Source organism: Prionailurus viverrinus, chromosome C1 (genome assembly GCF_022837055.1).
Source record: "Prionailurus viverrinus isolate Anna chromosome C1, UM_Priviv_1.0, whole genome shotgun sequence".
Lineage (NCBI taxonomy): Eukaryota > Metazoa > Chordata > Mammalia > Carnivora > Felidae > Prionailurus > Prionailurus viverrinus.
Window position 1 is genome coordinate 6,789,663 of NC_062568.1, and position 21,868 is coordinate 6,811,530.

The 21,868-nt window shown below is 49.7% G+C and overlaps 1 protein-coding gene across 1 annotated transcript in view; it reads left to right on the plus strand.

The window, feature by feature from the left end:
* Positions 1-1,781: 1,781 nt before the first annotated feature.
* IRS1 (insulin receptor substrate 1) overlaps positions 1,782-21,868 on the plus strand; it is a 62,072-nt gene continuing 41,985 nt past the window's right edge. The window contains exon 1 of the mRNA XM_047871352.1: positions 1,782-5,507. Coding sequence (XP_047727308.1) covers positions 1,782-5,486 — 3,705 coding nt within the window. The 3' untranslated portion in view covers positions 5,487-5,507. The remainder of the gene's footprint in view (positions 5,508-21,868) is intronic.

Below are 21,868 nucleotides of genomic sequence, written 5' to 3' on the forward strand. Positions count from 1 at the left end.
GTGACCAGAATCCCCCAGTAAATGCCCTTGGGCGTCCCTCTGTCCCTTCGAGGTACCTCTCCCTGCAGTGGTTTCGGGGATTCCAAGGTGGAAGGCCGGCCCAGAAGTCCCTTAGAAGACCTTATAAAAATACAGATTTCCTCACCGTGGCCTATCACTATGAAACCAAAGTCTGGCTTCTCTATTTTCTGGAGGAAAGAGGCTTGACCAGAAGCCACCCTCTCGAGGGGTCGATCTTACCTGTTAGGTAAGATCTAGCCCAGCTCCGGCGCCCCCTCCTCCCTGGGTCCTCCCACTCAGGGCCCCGTAGCCGCAGTCCCCCCCCCCCCGCCGCCCCCCACCCTCACTCCTGCGTCTTCCCGAGCTCGCCCCCCCGCCGCCGTTTTCCCAGACTCCCCTCGTGCTTTCGGGTAGCCACCCAAACACACCCGCCCGCACCCTCGGCGGGGATTCCTGCGGGCCGGGGGCGCCCTGGGTGGCACGCGGCGAGGACGGCTCTGCGCCGGGGCGGGCGGCCGCGCAGGGGCGCTGCCCGAGCGCTGCGCCGGGGCCCAGCGCGGGCGCCGCTGCGGCACTGCCGGGGGGCGGAGAGGGGCGGGCGCGGGGCGGGCTCGGCCGGGAATGTAGAGACCCGGGCGGGAGCCTCCCGGCGGCGGCGGCGGCGGCGGCGGCGGCGGCGGCGGCGGCGGCCGGGCTGCGGAGCGCGGAGGCTCCGTCACGTGTTTTTCTCCTCCGAGTGAGACGGCGGCGCGGTCGGCGGGGGCCGGCGCGCAGAGCCAGACGCCGCCGCTTGTTTTGGTTGGGGCTCTCGGCAACTCTCCGAGGAGGAGGAGGAGGGAGGAGGGGAGAAGTAACTGCAGAGGCAGCGCCTCCCGGGGAAGAGGCGTCTTCCCCGACTCCTTCCCAAACCTCCCCCTTTGCCTCCCGCCCTCGTCCCCTCCCCTCCTCCCCTGCCGACTGGAGCGAGGGGCAGGGATGAGCCTGTCCCTCCGGCGCGTCCCCAGCTCCCTCGGCCGCCTAGTAGCGTTTCGCGTGGAAAAGGCACTTTCTCCGTCCGCCGAGATGGGCCCGAATGGGGGCTGCAGCGGACCCGTCCGCGGGCGGCAGCAACAGCAGCAGCAACAGCCGCAGCGCCGCGGTCTCTGCGATTGAGCTGGTATTTGGGCGGCTGGTGGCGGCGGGGCGGTTGGGGGGTGGGAGGAGGCGGAGGAGGAGGCGAAGGAGGAGGAGGAGGAGGGAGAACCCCGTGCAACGTTGGGACTTGGCAGCTCGCCTCCCCCTGCCCAAGGATATTTAATTTGCCTCGGGAATCGCTACTTCCAGAGGGGAACTCAGGAGGGAAGGCGCGCGCGCCTGGAGGGGCAACGCGGGGACCCCTGGCCGCCGCCGCCGCCCGCCTGCGCCAGACTCCAGCCCGGGCGGCGAGAGATGCATCTTCGCTCCTTCCCGGCCGCGGCGGCTGCGAGGAGACTTGGCTCTCGGAGGATCCGGGCTGCACTAGCGCCGGACGCACTGCCTCCCCCCCAGGGCATGAAACGCCCGTAAACTCCGGCCGGGGCCACCTCCTTGGCGCAGCCGCTGCGTCCCCCTTCGGCTGCCCCTCCCCGGCGCGGGCGGCGGCGTGGTGTTTGGAGTCGGGGGTTCTGCCGCCTCCAGCCCTGTTTGCATGTGCGGGGCCGCGGCGAGGAGCCTCCGCCCCCCACCCGGTTGTTTTTCGGCGCCTCCCTCTCCTCGGCGGCGGCGGCGGCGGCGGCGGCGGCGGCGGCGGTGGCGGCGGCAGCATGGCGAGCCCACCGGAGACCGAAGGCTTCTCGGACGTGCGCAAGGTGGGCTACCTGCGCAAACCCAAGAGCATGCACAAGCGCTTCTTCGTGCTGCGGGCGGCCAGCGAGGCGGGGGGCCCGGCGCGCCTCGAGTACTACGAGAACGAGAAGAAGTGGCGGCACAAGTCGAGCGCCCCCAAACGCTCGATCCCCCTGGAGAGCTGCTTCAACATCAACAAGCGGGCGGACTCCAAGAACAAGCACCTGGTGGCCCTCTACACCCGGGACGAGCACTTTGCCATCGCGGCGGACAGCGAGGCGGAGCAGGACAGCTGGTACCAGGCCCTCCTGCAGCTGCACAACCGGGCCAAGAGCCACCACGACGGGGCCGCGGCCCCCGGGGCAGGAGGCGGCGGGGGCAGCTGCAGTGGCAGCTCGGGCCTCGGCGAGGCTGGGGAGGACTTGAGCTACGGGGATGTGCCCCCAGGACCTGCGTTCAAGGAGGTCTGGCAGGTGATCCTGAAACCCAAGGGCCTGGGTCAGACAAAGAACCTGATTGGCATCTACCGTCTCTGCCTGACCAGCAAGACCATCAGCTTCGTGAAGCTGAACTCGGAGGCGGCGGCCGTGGTGCTGCAGCTGATGAACATCAGACGCTGCGGCCACTCCGAGAACTTCTTCTTCATCGAAGTGGGCCGTTCCGCGGTGACGGGACCTGGGGAGTTCTGGATGCAGGTGGATGACTCTGTGGTGGCCCAGAACATGCACGAGACAATCCTGGAGGCCATGCGGGCCATGAGCGACGAGTTCCGTCCTCGGAGTAAGAGCCAGTCCTCCTCCAACTGCTCCAACCCCATCAGCGTCCCCCTGCGCAGGCACCACCTCAACAACCCGCCACCCAGCCAGGTGGGGCTGACCCGCCGCTCTCGCACCGAGAGCATCACCGCCACCTCTCCGGCCAGCATGGTGGGCGGGAAGCAGGGCTCCTTCCGCGTGCGCGCGTCCAGCGACGGCGAGGGCACCATGTCCCGCCCGGCCTCGGTGGACGGCAGCCCCGTGAGTCCTAGCACCAACAGGACGCACGCGCACCGGCATCGCGGCAGCTCCCGGCTGCACCCGCCCCTCAACCACAGCCGCTCCATCCCCATGCCTTCGTCCCGCTGCTCGCCTTCTGCCACCAGCCCGGTCAGTCTGTCGTCCAGCAGCACCAGTGGCCACGGCTCCACCTCGGACTGCCTCTTCCCCCGGCGCTCTAGTGCTTCTGTGTCCGGTTCCCCCAGCGATGGCGGTTTCATCTCCTCGGATGAGTACGGCTCCAGTCCTTGCGATTTCCGAAGTTCCTTCCGCAGTGTCACCCCGGATTCCCTGGGCCACACCCCACCGGCCCGCGGGGAGGAGGAGCTGAGCAACTACATCTGCATGGGAGGCAAAGGATCCTCCACCCTCACCGCCCCCAATGGTCACTACATTTTGCCTCGGGGTGGCAATGGTCACCGCTACGTCGCTGGGGCCGGCCTGGGCACCAGCCCAGCCCTGGCCGGGGATGAAGGAGCTAGTGCAGCCGATCTGGATAATCGGTTCCGAAAGCGGACTCACTCGGCCGGCACGTCCCCTACCATTTCCCACCAGAAGACCCCATCGCAGTCCTCGGTGGCTTCCATTGAGGAGTACACGGAGATGATGCCTGCCTACCCGCCAGGAGGTGGCAGCGGAGGCCGCCTGCCCGGCTACCGGCACTCCGCCTTCGTGCCCACCCACTCCTACCCCGAGGAGGGTCTGGAGGTGCACCGGGGCCACCACCGCCCAGACACCTCCTCTCTCCACACTGATGATGGCTACATGCCCATGTCCCCAGGAGTGGCCCCAGTGCCCAGCAGCCGCAAGGGCAGCGGGGACTACATGCCCATGAGCCCCAAGAGCGTGTCTGCGCCACAGCAGATCATCAACCCCATCAGGCGCCATCCCCAGAGGGTGGACCCCAATGGCTACATGATGATGTCCCCTAGCGGCAGCTGCTCTCCTGACATCGGCGGTGGACCCAGCAGCAGCGGCAGCGGCGCCGCCCCCTCTGGGAGCAGCTACGGGAAGCTGTGGACCAACGGGGTCGGGGGCCACCACCCTCACGCTCTGCCACATCCCAAACTCCCCGTAGAGAGTGGTGGCGGCAAGCTCTTGTCTTGTACTGGTGACTACATAAACATGTCGCCGGTGGGGGACTCCAATACCAGCAGCCCCTCCGACTGCTACTACGGCCCGGAGGACCCCCAGCACAAGCCAGTCCTCTCCTACTACTCGTTGCCAAGGTCCTTTAAGCACACCCAGCGCCCCGGGGAGCTGGAGGAGAGTGCCCGGCACCAGCACCTCCGCCTTTCCTCCAGCTCTGGTCGCCTTCTCTATGCCGCCACCGCAGAAGATTCCTCCTCCTCTACCAGCAGCGACAGCCTGGGCGGCGGGTACTGTGGGGTCAGGGCCGACTCTGGCCTCCCGCACATCCACCATCAGGTCCTGCAGCCCCATCTGCCTCGAAAGGTGGACACAGCTGCCCAGACCAACAGCCGCCTGGCTCGGCCCACGAGGCTGTCCCTGGGGGATCCCAAGGCCAGCACCTTACCTCGGGTCCGAGAGCAGCAGCCACAGCCCCCGCTGCTGCACCCTCCGGAGCCCAAGAGCCCAGGGGAATATGTGAATATTGAGTTTGGGGGGGATCAGCCGGGCTACTTATCTGGTCCCGTGGCTTCCCGAGGCTCGCCTTCTGTCAGGTGCCCATCCCAGCTCCAGCCAGCCCCCAGAGAGGAAGAGACTGGCACTGAAGAGTACATGAACATGGACCTGGGGCCGGGCAGGAGGGCCACCTGGCAGGAGGGTGCCGGGGGCCAGCCAGGCAGAGTGGGCCCCACACCTCCTGGGGCGGCCAGCGTGTGCAGGCCCACCCGGGCCGTGCCCAGCAGCCGCGGTCACTACATGACCATGCAGATGGGCTGTCCTGGTCAGAGCTATGTGGACACCTCACCAGTTGCCCCCATCAGCTATGCTGACATGCGGACAGGCCTCGTTGTGGAGGAGGCGAGCCTTCCGGGGGCCACGGCCGCGGCTCCCTCCTCATCCTCGGCGGCCTCGGCTTCCCCCACTGCGCCTCAAAAAGCAGGGGAGCTGGTGGCCCGCTCTTCCCTGCTGGGGGGCCCGCAGGGACCCGGAGGCATGAGCGCCTTCACCAGGGTGAACCTCAGCCCCAACCGGAACCAGAGTGCCAAAGTGATCCGTGCGGACCCGCAAGGGTGCCGGAGGCGGCACAGCTCTGAGACCTTCTCCTCGACACCCAGTGCCACCCGGGCGGGCAACACGGTGCCCTTCGGAGGGGGCGCTGCAGGAGGGGGCAGCGGTGGTGGCAACGGCAGCGCCGAGGAGGTGAAACGCCACAGTTCTGCTTCCTTCGAGAACGTGTGGCTGAGGCCTGGGGAGCTCGGGGGAGCCCCCAAGGAGCCGGCCCAAGTGTGCGGGGCCGCCGGGGGTTTGGAGAACGGGCTTAACTACATAGACCTGGATTTGGTCAAGGACTTCAAACAGCGCCCTCAGGAGCGCCCCCTTCAACCACAGCCGCCCCCGCCCCCGCCCCCTCATCAGCCTCTGGGCAGCAGCGAGGGCAGCTCCACCCGCCGCTCCAGCGAGGATTTAAGCGCCTATGCCAGCATCAGTTTCCAGAAGCAGCCAGAGGACCTCCAGTAGCTCGACTGGACATCACAGCAGGTGCGTTTCATGGTGACAAAGTCAGAAGACAAAACCGCTTTGAACCCTGTGCTGGAATTCTCTTCCTCTTTGCCTAGGCCCCTTTTCCTCTCCTTCCCACTGCTTCCTTAGGGGATGCATTCCCAGGATGGGAGAGGTTAGGGCACACAAGGTGTACTCTCCCCCCCTCCCCCGCCCCCCCCCCCCATGACACTTGGCTGGTGGTCAAATAAACCTGTTGGAACAGCGGCCCAGGAGGCCTTTTTCATTTGAGGTTGCCAAGTGAAATACTTAACCGTATGATTTTCAAAAATATATACCCTACACCAGTGCTGAGGCTTGTGAAGTCCCTATATAAGAACCTTGTTCTCTTTATTGAAGTTTTCTTTTGACTGTATATTTAGGTCAGTCCCTAGAAGGAACAGACGAAAAAATACTGGTTAATACAGGGTCTAAACCAAACCCTCCACTTGAGATAGTTTCTTGGAGCTCTTCAGGGTGATCTTATCAAGTTGCTCCGTGTCCTTTAGTTCTGTGATTTCACAATACCAAGGCAACATAAATAGCAGTGGAAACATCAATTTTTATTCCTGCTGCCCTAAAACGATTCAGGAGGAAGAGCTTATTCAGGCTTCCATATTTAGAGAGACATACTTGCCTGTTTGTGACTCTCTGTAGAAAGTCATTATGGGTGACATTCTCTTTTTGTTCCCGAACCAGGATTTGTGAAATATTATTCACACACCGACCCACCACCTCACAGGCATGGCTGTTTTCATACAGGGTATGCAGTGAAGTCTGCTGGTGTCTGAGACCCATTATTAGTTAAGAGTTATGGAAATTCACCCCAGCGTGTCTGCCTTACCGTTGTCTGTTCTTGCAAAGGCCTCAGGGAGACATCACCCAGATCGTTTGAGGAGTACCGCACATCTTCTGTAAAATTACTTAACATTTTTTGTGTGTGGAAGAGAAAGAGTATTGAGCTAGGGGAGCGCAGGGGTCTGGTTTGATTTTGCATTGAATGTTAAAGCGCCTTCGTTTGGGGGGCATTTCTGGTTGGTCTTTAAAGGCAAGAGTAGACACCTCAGTAAATGTGGAAACTTAGCCTGTTACGTCTTCTGTGGCTAAGGCTCTACTGAAAATGAAAAACATTTGTAATAGGAAATCAGCCTGTCCTTCATTCCGTTGAGCCTGTTTTCTGGTGGTCATAATTGTGGGAAGAAGAGAGGAGTGCAGTTTGCAAATAATGTGATGAGTTGGCAATGTAGAAGTTTCCAGCATTTGGAAACACTTTATTCTGACGAACTGATTATCTTGTGATAGTCTTTTTGATATATGCTTCACAGAATGAGCTTTTAAAAGCATTATTCTTCGTAATGTGTGTCCATTCATAAGAAATTGTGCATTGGGTTTCTATTCATAGGTATTTGCTTATCATGTGGCCTCAGTCTCCTTGATTCTAACAGCCTCTAATATTTGACCCCTATCCTTCTCTGTTTTCTAGAACAAGACATAGATATAAAAACATTCCGACTAAGATTTTAGAGGATATATTACACAAAGCATTATTTGATCAGTATTTAACCTTTATTTTCATGAGTCACTAGACGAGAGATTTAATTGTATATATCAACATCAGTTAAAAACTTTGGTTATTTTTAAATGATAAAAAAAATGCTTAGGGGAAGACCCCTCTAATCCTTTAACCATTTATGCTGCAAAGTGTTTCATTTATAAAGTAATGAGAGTTTGAAGGAAAAAAGAAAAAAACCCAGCTGAACCAGCATTGTGGCCAGAGGGGAGATGAAAGAGGACAGGAAAGAAGAAATTCTCCTCACCTCCTTTCTTCGGTCGAACCGGTCTCTTTTTATGTAGAGTAGAAGAAATAATATTTGCTCTAAAAGAAACTGATGACCAAATAGAGTTTTCATCTTTTCAAGGGGCTTTAAAATGCAAGCCCCTTTACGTGGAGGGCACCTTAAAAACCAACCAACCAAAGCCAAACGATCTTCTGAGCTTTCTTAGGGAGAGTATAATATTTTGGAACATGCATATAGTCATATCCCTAATAATCTGGGAGTAGCAGCACACCATGCTTTCACAGCACCATGGCAGAAAAATTCGACAGTGCGTATTGTACGATGTAAATGGCGAGATGAGAGGTGTGTGCGGGTGTGTTTTCTGCGAGGCACCGAATGCTGCTTGGCCCGCTTCCCATCGTGAATTCTGCTCACCTGCCTCTGCCCTGTTGAGTTTAAAGACAGTCCATTCTCCTCTGAAACACAAAAGCGGACCCGCCCCTGGCAAACAACTTTTCCCAGGAATGAGTATGCTGCTTTGTGAAAACATCCTTTTCCTAACTCCCTCGGCAGTTTCTGTCTTTGCCTGCCTTGCTGTTGCTCAGGTAAAACCCGAAACTGGGAAGGAATGAGGCGCGCTTCCTCCTCACCCCCCCCCCCCCCCCCCGTTTTATTAAACATTGCGGCTTCTCCAGTATTTTTCTCTATTAAAGGAGAACATTTGTGAGGCAGCTCAGGAGCTCAGAACTGGTGGTTTTCCTTCTGATTGACCTCATGGCAGCTACCGGGTTTTGTCAACCTGTGTCTCCTCGGAGTTCTGTTTTTAGTTGTTTTCCGGCATCCCCTTCTCCCCTGTTCTTTGTTTCCCATCTCTTGTTTCCTGTTTCTGGCGTTGTCTTGTTGTGTGTGTGTGTGTGTGTGTGTGTGTGTGTGTGTGTGTGTGTGTGCGTGTGCGCGCGCGCCTCATTTCAGAATCTCGCAGTCCTTGTGGCCTACTCTGCAGAGAGTGGGTTGAGAGCCCAAGAAAGAAGGCAGAAAGGACACAGCAGCCCAGTTTTTCAATTTGTTTTTTAGTTTTGAAACTGCAGCTCGGGCACATAGATCAGGCTTTGGCAAAGGCACAGACCCAAGCCACCCCTTTTAGGTCCCCCCCCCCCTTTTTTTTCTTTTTTGGATCATTATGTTATGATCCCTTCAAAAAAAAAGGGAGGGGGGAGCATTTCTTTTCTTTCACTGCATTTCCTTGGGATTTCAAGGATTCCTACCTCCACGACTACCTCCCTCCTCCTCCCTCCTTCCCTTCCCCTCCCTGTGTGGCCTTTTTGTCTGGCGCATACCGTCTCAGCTCTGGCACTTTCCCGTTTCCCGGGTCACCTCCGCTTCCTGCATTCCTCCCTATTTATTTGGCACTTGGCTCCCCTCCCTCCTCCGAGCCCCTTGAGCCGGGGGTTGGGGAATCTGCAGCGGGGCTGAGGCCGCCCTCACAAACCTCCCACCCCGCCCACCTCCGGTCGCCTGGGGGCGCCGGGCTGCCTGGCCCCGTCCCCGCCCCGCCGGCCGCGTGGTGGTCGGGAGAGCCTGCTGAGCCCCGGCCCCTCGGTGCAGGACTGGCTCTGGGTGGGCGGGGCGGACGGGCGCGGATTGGCTCCCGCCAGAGCCAATCAGCGCGAGCATTGGCAGTACTGCGGAGGGCGCGGGGTGGGGCCTCGAGCGGGGGGTCGGGCGGGGGCGGTGGGCTCGGGCCTCCGTCCGGGGTCTCCGCAGTAGCCCGCGGGCTGGGGCATCGGGGGCGCCAGTCGTCTACCTCTGTCCCTCCACCTCTTCCCTCTGGAGCCCGCGGAGCTGAGCCAAATGCGCGTGTCTCCCCCCGCCACCCCCCCCCCCCCCCAACGCCCGGAGGATGTTATGCTCTCAGTCTTATTCGTGCCTCCAGCCCAGAATCCCAAGAATGAGAAAGTCCAACCAGCCCACTGACAGAGGCCGGAAACACACACTTCCTCTTTTTTTTAATTGAGAAAAATCCAGGCCATGACCATGTGACATGCCCCATTTTGTTTCCCTCCTCTCTTTACTACGGTTTACTACGACGCCACGTTCCTTCATCTTCCTGTCTGGAAATCCAGGAGCACGTGGTTGTAGGATTGATTGGGTTGGCTCAAGATTCTTACATTTACGTCCCTTACTAATGGGAGGAAGGAGGGGGGAAAAAAACGGAGGAGGAAGTACAAGTGCTGTGGCTGGCACTGTTTGGGGAATCATTCAGGAAAAACTCATTTGGCTGGAAATTGCATTAGGGTCAACACTATATATCGAGCGGCTGCAGTTCGAAAAGCATGGAGCCAGATAAGATCAACAAAAACTGACCCTTCTAGGCCCAGGGGAGCTCCCAGTGAAATGAAAACGCCGGATATAGCTTGCAAATCATGAGAATCTAGAGATTCATTGCAAGGGCCTGGGTAGGGTTTGGTACTGAGGTTGGGGGAAACGCTGCTTAAACTCTCAAAACCAGATTTGTTTTTTTGACCAGTGACAGCTCCAGTGAAAGATCATCAGGGGAGACTGGCTACCTTTCCTAAAGCTTGCTAGGTTTGTGTTGTGGCCCTCACATAACCAACAACATATGAGATATATTACTTGAGGGGATGGAAAATGTGTTCAGATCTGTCCTTTCTAAAATAAAGGAAAATAAAAGAAACCCTCCCCTTCCCCTCTCACCAGCCAGCATCCCTCATGCATCACTGCAGCATAAGCCCCAAAGGCAGCCGTTTTTTCCGTAGGTGTAAATGTAAGGAAGAAGCACCGCCCTGATGTAAATGCCATGCCTCATGCTGTTCTGAGCTGTGGGAGAGTTTCTCTGTTCCAGAAAACTTTGAACATCTAACAATCTTATTAATCTCTGCTCTCCTTGAAGTGGCATTTTAGGTTAAAAAAAAAATAAATCCATAAAAAATTCTATATATTGTAGTCGTTTCTCTGATTGCCCCCCCCCCCCCCCCCAATGAAGACTATCTCCAATATTACCTACAATAAAGGACTTGCAATTCAAAAGTTCATGTCTCCCCTGACCCTTGCTTCCTCCCTCCCACCCCCGGAGTGGTGGGGAGGTTATCAAAATTTCTGGAAAATAGCATTATGCTATCTTCAATGATGGAATGGAAAAACCAGTTCCTGGAAGCCAGAGATCTTGGGTTGTAACACAGCCTGTGCCCTTCACTAGCTAAGCGACCTTGGGCAAGTCACTTAATTTCTCGGAACCTATTTCCTCATCGGTAACTCGAGAGTTTTGTTCTAAATTATTCTGACCTCCTTTGCAGCACTAAACATAGGAGTATTTTGGAGACAATAACTGATATTCTTTAATGGGTCAGTTGTAATGAGGATTCTTTCTGAAGAAGCTGTTGATGGGGTCATAATGAAGTGCATGAGAATATTCTGTTTCGTCCTGTTCTGGCTTTTGGATCACTCTTAATAGTTTTGATTCAGGACCTATTTTAACCTTTCTGGTTTGGAGGGGAGCAGATTTTAACAGACCTTAAGACAAGACCTCCAGACTGCACCAGTCTCAATTTTTCGAAACTTTTCTAGACTGAACTGGGCTCCTCCTCCTCTTTCCTTGTTGAAAACTCAAATGTGTGTGGGAATGCAAGTCGGCTGCTAGTTTCTTGCCTCCCAAGGTCAACTGTTGGAAGCATCCCACCCCACAGTACAGGTCAAGCTTTAACCAATCGATGCCTATGACATTATTCTGTTTCTTCTCTTGGACATCACCCCTTCTTATGTGCGTGGTCTGCTTATGGATAGTGTTTCTCATTTGTACCGTCCGAATCCTTCAGTGAGGTATCAGAGAGGAAACCTGAGAGGGCAAGTGAGGACTATAGGAAATCTTTTACAATTTTTTGTTTCAGCCTTGTTAGGTGTGTGAAAAGGCCTCGTATTTCTCTTGCTGGCAGCCTGAGTGTCATCTAGCTTTTTTGTGTGTTCTCTTTTCCAATCCTTCTGCTACTTATCATGTATATTTCTTAGCTGTATAGTATATTAATGGGTTTTTTTTTTATTTTGGTGGGTTGGTAACTTTAGGATAATGGGACACCTCACAATTACAAGGTTTTGTTTTTTTTTTTTCAACGTTTATTTATTTTTGGGACAGAGAGAGACAGAGCATGAACGGGGCAGGGGCAGAGAGAGAGGGAGACACAGAATCGGAAACAGGCTCCAGGCTCTGAGCCATCGGCCCAGAGCCCGACGCGGGGCTCGAACTCCCGGACCGCGAGATCGTGACCTGGCTGAAGTTGGACGCTTAACCGACTGCGCCACCCAGGCGCCCCATACAAGGTTTTGTTTTAAAGAAAGCTATTCTCTCAATTATTTCCTCATGTTACAAAGTTACTGGAAACTGTATTCAAGGAAAATAGTGTCTTGTGAATTCAGTTTGAAGTCAGTTTCACCCTAAAGATTCTGCAACCCTCTTTGCCACATCTACAATTATATACTTGATTTATTATTTCCTCATGAGTCTGTAGCTACGCGTCAGACTCTAAAAGCTCTTCTTAAAATGTTCTTGAAACATGTTTAGAAGTTGTAATCACGTTGAATTTTAATTTAACAGAATCACATTCTAGTATTGGTATGGGATATAATATTAGTATGCTAATTGCCAACTAATGAAATAGTTGCCCCCCAAAAAGTTATCATAAAGCTTTTTTGAATGATAGCTAGGAAATATCATCTACTTACTTCCATTCTTGTCTGGCAAGGTGGAGATGGGAGTATCTTGCCCGTTCTTGATTCACAGAAAAAAGGAAAAGATAGATTAGATGGGTATAAGTTACTGTCATCTATGGGGAAAGGAACATTTCCCATTTTAATAATATTCTTGCTTCAGGCTCTGCTATAATCTGTTTGTTAAAATAGAGTTGGTTGGATAAACGGTATTTGTGCTTCCTCAATGAGCCAGTGATCTTTGAATAATAGAGCTTTTAAAAATGATGTGTTGATGTTGAAAAGGCTGCTTTTCTTTTTCAACCCTCTTTCTGTATTTTCATTAATGATGGCAGTGGAATTGAATATGTGGGTCAGGCTATAATTTTAATTGGATCATTGCATCTGTCTTCAAGCGGAGAGGAAATTTTGTGGTTTTATTACCCCCACCCTGAATGTTTTATTGAGTAATGTTTTACTGAGTGAGCATTCATTGTTTTCCTTTTGCCATTCCTTGTTTGCTCGTTTGTTTGTTCCCCACTCTGTGTCGTACCTTCTGCCATTTACTCCTGGTCCTGTTTGAGCCAAACCCACATACATTGGATGCTAATTGGTTGGGCTGTAAAGAAGATGCCGGTAAACCCAAGTTCATAAACTTTTCCCCCTTGTTTTCTATTGACCAAAAAATACTTGGATGCGAGTTCTCTGATCCGCCCTGACATATTTAGGTCATGCTGCTGAATGAACAGTATCACTTAATCTTGAGAAATTGATAGTTGTGTTATGTTTGTTGAAATGATTAAAGAGACATCCCCCCCCCCTTTTTTTTTCTGTGAACGTGGATAGTGTGGCAAACAAATTATATTTTGCACAAAAAGTCATGATGCTTCTTTTTTTTTTTTTTCAACGTTTATTTATTTTTGGGACAGAGAGAGACAGAGCATGAATGGGGGAGGGGCAGAGAGAGAGGGAGACACAGAATCGGAAACAGGCTCCAGGCTCTGAGCCATCAGCCCAGAGCCTGACGCGGGGCTCGAACTCACGGACCGTGAGATCGTGACCTGGCTGAAGTCGGACGCTTAACCGACTGCGCCACCCAGGCGCCCCTCATGATGCTTCTTTTTAGGAAAGTTACAATCCATGCGAGGTGGGCAAAAATTTGAGAAAAGACATTTATAAAAATATGACAGTTAAAGGTCTGCAAAATATTCATTAGTTACTCTGTCTTCAACTGTTATTTGTCTTTTATTCTCTCATGATCATTTCCTTGCTCCCTTTTCAAATTATTTGAAGGGCTCATTAGGATACCAGAAAATAATCATACTTACCCTTAAATTTTAGGGATTGTGGAGATAATCAGAAGAACTTTAGCTTCTCTGGTGCAAGACCAGAGGCCGCCTACCTCCCAAACTCAACATACATGATCTGCCCTCGGCCTAACAGGCCCCAGACCATGTTTTCTTGCTGGCCCCTCTCCCTCTTTTCCTCAACATACACCACTGAGCACCGACGGTGTTCCAATAGCACATATTTTCTTGTAAGCCGATGGGGGTGGACCCATGAAAGTGGAGGGGGGGCGGGAAAGGTGGTGAAGGCAGTTCAAGTAATTACCAAACTTCTTACGGCACAGCTTATCTGGGGGAAAAGAAACAAACCAAAAAACAAGATTCAGAACATGAAATCCATGAAAGTCAGCATTTTTCATAGCCTTACGGGGTGAATGTGCCCATCTACCTCAAAGGATTACGCTTTTCTCAGCCCTTCTAACCCTGCCTTCCTGGCTGGCAGTAACACCAGCATAATTAAATAGCTTATAAGGCTGTTGAAACTATTTGGAAGAGTGGCCCATTTTTGGATATTCAGCCGGCAAACGTAATATTAGCAAGAAGCAAGAGAAAGATCTCTTTGGCTCTTTTGTGCAGGCGAAGCGGCCAGGAGAGGGGGTGCAGGTGTTACAGGGACCAGAGTTCATGAGGACTTGCGGGGGGTTGGGCCGCATTACGAAGCCTGGGGTGAAGGTGGAGGCTGCAAAAGAAATTGTAAAAGTCTTTTCTTTCCGTCTTGTCTTCGAAGTTCTATCATTCAAGGACTCCCCCCCCCCCCCCTTCGGGTGGGTGGTTTTTATTTTTAGTAGTGACAGGCTTTAACCCTCTGACCTCTGGTTCCTGTGCCTGCTTCTGGCTGGAAGTATAATCTCCTTTGAGGTTTTGTTCTTGCTGTTTCTTCCGTGTGTTCCCTTGCACTCTCTCTGCTTTGACGATGGGCAGTTGTATTTGTTTTTAAGGTTAGAGTCGTTTCTTACGGGCACAAAAAAGCATTTCTTTTTTAAGACCACCAAGTCTTAGGATAGCTTGCCGGATCTAGTCACGTTATTTAAAAAAAAAAAAAAAAAGTGTCGGTGTGGGTAATTCGTGCGCGTGCTCTAAGTTTCAAGCAGTTGAAAACATTTTTTTTTTTTTGTTTTTTTTAAGGTATGAAGTGAAAACTAAGCTTCCCTCCCGCTCTTGCTCCCCAGGTCGCCTTCCCCTAGGCCACCATCAATGCTGGATTTTGTTTATGTTTCCAGAGATGAACTGCTCATAAATTTTGAAGCTTAGTAATAGGGGGTTGGTTAAATGCCCAACTGCTCCAAGTCTTCCATGGAAGAACATGCTCAGATCCCCCGTTTTTGCACCGAAGGAACACAGCAGAGAGCATGCCTCTTACAAGAAACTCACTGCCTTTTTTGTTAAGAGGAAAAAAGAAAAGTACTCTTTACTTTCCTTGCCTCTTGTGACTCTTCAGGACGCAATATAAAAAGCATAATCTAGTGTAACCCAGCGATGGAGGGAAAGCATTAGTTAGGAAATGATCTGCTTTTCTGATTTTGAAGCATTTGTGCAAATTGATTATGAAGGGAAAAGGGTCTCAGTCTTCAAAGTGCAAGTCTTTATTATTCTGTTTTCTCCTCGGGGCACTTCCATGGTAGCTGGCCAGCATTTCCCCGCCCCCTCCAATGGAATGAACAACTAGTTCTTAATATAGTGTGGTAGGATTAACTATAAAGGTTAACGATCCTTTTGAAGGCTTTCTGGTCACCCAGGTCTCCTGTTGGTGAGAGTTCAAAAGAATTAATACTTTCTATTGGAATGGTCTGAAAGATTGGGGAAACCACTTCAAATTCTGGGAGCAGGTTACTTTAGACATCATAATCGCATGTAAATAATACAATAAATTGTTTTCGTGATTTCCTCTCCTAGTAACTTTGGAGAAAGTGAGTGGAATCTGTTCCGTCTCCTGAGGAAATGTGTATCACTGTGTGTATGACAGAGATAATCTCTACTTTGTACCAGAGAGGCAGCCTAATGGTTAGACACATTTATGGCTGATGTCCTTCCTGATTGTGGTCCAGGTACGGTATGAATAGGAAGGGGCAGTTCTCCATACAAAATAGAAACTTTCGAGAACACGAGAACAGATAACATTTAAGTCGTAATTACCAATATTTTTTTATCATTTTTGGTGACTTGTTAATAAGAATATGCTAAAGGCAATAATACCGGGTTTTCTTCCAGATCCTCTGGAGTGAGGGATGAAATACAGCATGCAGGAACTTTTAAAACAGCTGTTAAAGAATTTAATATAGGAAGCAAGCTAATTTCTTAGGTGTATGCATCATTTGCCTTCATTAGGTGTACGCATCATTTGAGCTGTAAGAAACCACCCCAAGACCTGTTGCCTTAAGATATCTGTCATTTGTTAGATCCCAGTCCTGAGGGCTGGGGAGCTGGGCTGCGTTCAGCCGGGCAGTTCCTGTCTCACCTGGGTAAACTCCTGTGGTTGCAGTTGGTGGACGGTTGGCCGAGGGCTGGTTGGTTTACAGTGGTTTCCCTTACTTGTCTGGTGGATGATGCTGACCGTTGGTGCCTGCTGTTGGTTGAACCAGAGCAAGCTAACCCAAAGTTCGAGCAGTCCTTGGGTGAGCAACCAGCCGCAGCCAGAGGGGGCAGGAGTGCACAAGTACTTTTCAGTGCTCTGCTTACACCACTTTTGCGACTCTCCCATTGGCCGGAGCAAGTCACAAAGCCGTGCCCAGTTTCAAGGGATAGGAAAGTAGACACTACTTCCTGATGGGAGAAGCCATTGTTTCTGACTTCTCCAATGTATGAGCGTATGCATACGTGCAGTTGTTCATACCATCATTGACCATTTATCAGTTGGATGTTGAACATTTAGAATAAGGTTATTCTTAAATGTGTATAATGAACAGGCCTAGCTTTGGGTGAAACATCCCTGATTCCCTTTGTATGAAGTGTTATCGCTTTTTTCCTTCTAATTTTTCTTTGAAAAACACAAAAGCTTAGAAGGTCTCCACAAACTTTTATTGAGTTCATACTGTGAGCCGGGCACTGGGGACGGAAATAGGTGTGCCCCTGCCTTCCTGGTGCTTGTAGGAGGCAGAGAACAAAGACGTAAACAAGGAATTTCATTGCTGCAGAATGTGGTACGATGAGAAAGAAGGACACGGTGTTACGGAGTAGAATAATGGGAACCCACTTTAAATGTGGGGACAGGAAATGATTTGAGAAAATAGTACAGAATATGGCTCTATCATTCAGGTTTGTGAAAGGAGAGCAAATATTTTTATACCACGTGGTCATGGGCCAGGTGCAGATTCAGATCTTTTTTTTTAAGAGTTTGATTTCCCCCTTGAGATAGGCCTCTTATGGGATGAGTGAAAGCTGGAAGTTCACCTCTAAGAAAAACATGAAAAATGACTCCTGAGGTTTCTAGTAGCAGAGGCTGTTGTGGACTACACTTTCTAACAGTCCTCAGGCCGTTCACACAGTCTTGGCGATGAAATGGGGTAGTGGGAAGGGGCCCAAAGCCACAGGGCATCAGGCATCTTCCCTCTGCCCCTTCACCAACACCACCCTCTCCCCACGTATGTGGCAAGCTGCACCAGAGCAGAGCTTGTGCAGAGAACTAGACTTTTAGTGGGGAGTGGTGGAGAGTAACGGGTGAAATGGAGTCCAGGACTTTTCGACGGTATGAAAGAGATTTTCCCACCTGAGCACAAACGTAGACTTTGGTAACGCAGAGTTGCTGGTTCTTGGGGAGCAAATGCTTGATGGTTGGCAGTATCCGAAGGCCAACCCTGTCCCAGATCTCTTACCAGGCAGCATTTCCATTTTTCTTACACCAGAGCCTCGAATGCCTTAAAGGTTCCTGAGGTCAGAGAACAAAACAAAACTGGGACACTGGGTAACATATGTCACATCGGGAGTAGGGAAGGGAGATCCCTAAAGTGTTTTGAGGGGCTAGTTGAGTGGTGTATTTATATCCTGATCTTGACAGCTTGCACCCACCCCCCAGCTCCTCCTTGGCCTGCCCTCTGCCCCCTTCCCAATTCCAGCACACTCTTTGAACCGCAGTTAACAATACCTTCCTTTCAAAGCTGATCTCCTTCCCTCTGGTTAGATTAAAGTATATAAATATTACATTTTTTTCCCTAAAGAATGGGTAATGACTTTACTTCTGAAAATATTTTACTTTCGCTGGGAGCGTACCCTGGAAGTCGTTGGGATCATAATGAAAACTTTCCCTTTTGCTAAGCTTTTCGTGTGTGTGTGTGTGTGTGTGTGTGTGTGTGTGTGTGTGTGTGTTTAGAGGCGAGGAGGGCTGGGGAGTGGAAACTACATTCCAATAAAAAGGGTTACATTCCTAAAACGAGGTCTTTAAAAATATTTTGCAGCCTGAGCCTTTGGTCCCTCACAAGTTCCTACAAGGGACAACCTTCAGACAGTGTATGGGCTTGTTGATTCTCGGGCCTTTGAACTGTGTGAGGAATGTGTCTCAAGACGGAAAAAGGAATGACTCCTGCTTTTAGGCTCTAGCCTGAAAGCTGGAAGAATGTTATTGTGTCTTCAAAGCCTGCTTCCCACCACGCTGTATTAGATGGGTTCTTGGAAAGCGTCTTTGCATGATCAAGTGTACAACAAAAGCCCGTGCCACCCAATTTGATCTAATTCAATGGCTACTTTTAGGTGGGTTTTAAATTAATGTGTCTCTTCTGTAAGAATACAGCCCCATTCCTCTGCTCCCTCTTTACCCCAGTTGAGATGATTTATAGTGACTCACTAGATTAGGAAACTTGAGGCCTTCCTTTTTGGGGGGGGTGGGGGAGTGGGGATTGGGGAGTGGGGAATGTTACTTTAAAAAAAATAGTGGCAGTGGTATTTCGGAAGGTAAAGAGTTCTTAGCTCTGTAGAATTGAGAATAGATTTTCACTGAAGGTAAGTCAGATTGAATTTGCATTGTAAAATCAGTACATTTAAATGATCACAGAAAACATGTAGAGTATTTTATTTGCCTGGTTCAAGTGTACCTGGCACCCTCCCTCTCTCCTTTCTTTCAGAAATTTTCCCTCTTCCTGTGATGGTGGGAAAACCCTGGTGTCCAGGCACTCGGGCACTCTTACCTACTAACAATTGTGAGCTCTTTGAGCGTAGACTCCAGTATCTGAAGAGGGAAGGGCCCACAAGACACTTGGCCAGATTAAAAACTTGTTCATCAACAGTTCAGGGAGCAGTTATTGAATCAAGGCAGGGGATAACTTTAGAAAAAGTCTCAAACAAAAACAATGCTGTGGGTATATTTTGAGTGCCTCCAACCATTTCATTCCCCAGATATCTTAAAAATCAAATTCAGGTTTACCATTGTGTTAAAAATAATCAAACCAAATTACAGGAGCTCTTGCAATCTGATATGACCGGATATGAAAAGCTTGGGTGAAATTAATTGCAGCCTCATCATTCATATGTCTGAAATGCTGGGGTGCTTCCTCTGTTTCCCCCAAACCCTTCTTTTAAAGATTGATGGAAACTTTGCTTTGTTTTGACAAGATTTATTTCTCTGCTTCCAACAGGAGTTTAACCAATTTTTAGTCTACTGAGAGAGTTCTTGTGATGTTAATTGTAGTTTACTAATCTAGGCCAGAGCTTACTTAGCATTCTCACTGATGAGGTTTAAAAGTATCAAAAGCAACGAGAAAATTATTTGAAAAATAATTATTGTATCACCATTACCTCTGCCTTTACAAAGAGGCTAGTTTGTTCTCTGTGCTTATTCCTTTTCTTCTTCCTGAGTATATCTTTGCTAATTAGCCCTTCTACTAAAATACTGGGACGATCTGGGGAAAGGAATTAAATTTAAATGAGTCCCTTCTGCCAGTGTGGCACGTGTTAGCTACTCTGCTACAATGTTATCCTGGGTCTGGGAAGTTGAACTTAATTGCCAAGGTAGGAGACTGCTCCCCCCCCCCCCCGCCCCCCCCGGGTTCTGTTTCCACACTCCATTGAGGCTGGGCTGGTTTGATGGCCACAGTTCTAGGACGTGTATTGTAAACTAGTGTATCAGCTATTAGAGCAATTCTTCTTCAACATTGCTTTTGCTATTTCAAGTATGAAGCTAAAACTTAGAATCTAAGCAATTTTACACCTAGCAACACCAGTTGTCACCCTTTGTTCTGAAACCCCAAATCTGTAATATAAATGCCTTCTGTTTTATTCTGAAGAGTATTTCCATTTTCTTGGCCAGTCATTTGACATTTATGCTACTTTCTAAATAAAACCTTGCAGTGTTTCCCAGCAGGTATATGCATCTGGTATTGGGCTAGGCTATTTCTGGCTCGACCAGCGTGGTTGACTGGGTTCGAATGCTTCATGCAGTGAGTTTGGCATTTGGTAGATACTGTTTGTTGTCGATACTGAATAAATGAATGTGGGGCCATATGTTTTTAAACCACAGTATGGGAAATATGCCAGCACTTTATTTATCTGCAGACCAGAATCATATCTGTTCAGGAGGACAGAGAGTGTTTCTCAACTCCATTGCCACGGCCTCACACTTACTTGGCGGGTACTTGTCTTAAATGTTTCCATTCGTTCCATAATCAAGCTGTTGTAATTAGCAAACCTGGATATTTGAAGAAAGCATAACTGGTCATGAAGACAGTGGTGAGGAATTGCCAAAGGCTCAAATGTTTGTAGACCAGACGTGAGAGAATGTTCTAGTTAATACAACAAGGAGTTAGTGGGTTTCTGCTGAGTGCCAGGCATAGTCCTAAGTTCTGGACTCACAGCTGTGAAGAACAGACAGCCATTCGGGCCCTTGTAGAGCTTCTTTTCTCAAGGACAGGTTGAGGGAGTAAGCTGTCAAGGATCAGCTTTCCCAGAGGACAAAGGAGACCCACTGAGAGATGTGACAAGGGCTTCTGGCCCCCCCTTTATGGACTTGAGAGGTTGACAACATTGATTTGTACACACACTTTTACCTTAAAACTCATCACAGTCCTTTTGCCTGGATGTAAATACGTCATATGGACTCTTTGTGGTTTATCAGTCATGACTTAAGTTTACCTTGTGACTCACAAATGCAGCAAAGTCCGATTTTTCTGCTGTAATAGGGCTGTGTATGAGAGAGAAGGAAGTAAGAGTTGAAGTTGATGTGTCTCCGCTTGGAAGAGATGGTCTTACACGTAAAGTCAAGATCTGGAGCAGATGACAATGAGGGAAAAAGGGCGAGGGGTATTGATATCTCTGGGGGTCATGGCAAGGATGGGAACTGGCCATAGGTATGGCCACCATTGTGTGTTGGGCCACAGATCTGTGTTGGTGTCATGAACGAACCATAGCTCATGTTGCGATGTTGACTTCAGTAATTTTCCCTGGGTGTCAAAACTTTTCTTTTGAACACCAGTGTGCAACACTGGTGATGTGTAATACCAATCCTTTTCTGAAATTTTGTCTGGAAATTCTGTTGGAAAAGTATTTAGTATACTTTCTCTATGCTTATTACTTGTACAAAATGTTTGGGAGGAAAGACCAAAATCTTGAAACTACTCCTATATAGAAAGATTTTATTTTTATATTATTGTGTGTTTTGCTAGTAAGGATCTTCAAGCATATTCCTGTTAGAACCACAGATCACGAGAGGAAATCCCACAGTTTCAGGGAACATTTTCTAGTGGTTTAAAGCTTTTATGGTGAGATTTCTTTATAGCTGACTTAAGTCCCTTATTCTCAAGGGAGAGCATTTCCCTCATTCTGATTTTAGTAGTGGTGAGAAGTGATAACCCCTGTCTTTTTTTTTAATTGGGTATGTAAATTTTATTTTTATCAGAGGGTTTAAATATATATATATATATAATCTACTGTAAAGGACAGTGAGGTTGTAAAAACAAATTAAAAAATAAAACATGATGGCTACGTTTATTTATTTTAATGTTTATTTATTTTTGAGAGAGAGCATGCATGCAGGGGAGGGGAAGAGACAGCGAGCAGAGCTCAGATGTGGGACTGGAACTCATGAACCTCCAGATCGTGACCTGAGCCAAAGTCAGTCACTTAAACCCCTGAGCTACCCAGGTGCCCCTTTAATGGCTAAATTTAAATGTGCAGAAAATGATACAGGAAATCACAATAACCTTGGTGCTGGTGCTAGTCAGTTTGCTAAAAGAGGAAATAAGGCTGGAAATGATTTTAAACCAACTCTTCAAAGAAAATAGCCGTAAACATAAAATGTTTCATAAGTGATTAGACAATGCTCATTAAACTGGATATGACTTTCTGGGTTTCAAATATGATATATATTCATTAGCTGAAATTTATTTATAGAGTCACATTCTTCTGAAAGAAACTTTTTACATTTTGTTTTTTTATTATATTTTATGTTATGTATTTTCTAAGAAATATTTTATATTTTATAATTCACTTTTCTACCAGTAACAACAGCGCACCCAGTACAATTACAATTTGGGGCTCTTTAAAGAGTTTACTTTTAAGTAATCTCTACACCCAACGTGAGGCCTGAACTCACAACCCCGAGATCAAGAGTCATGCACTC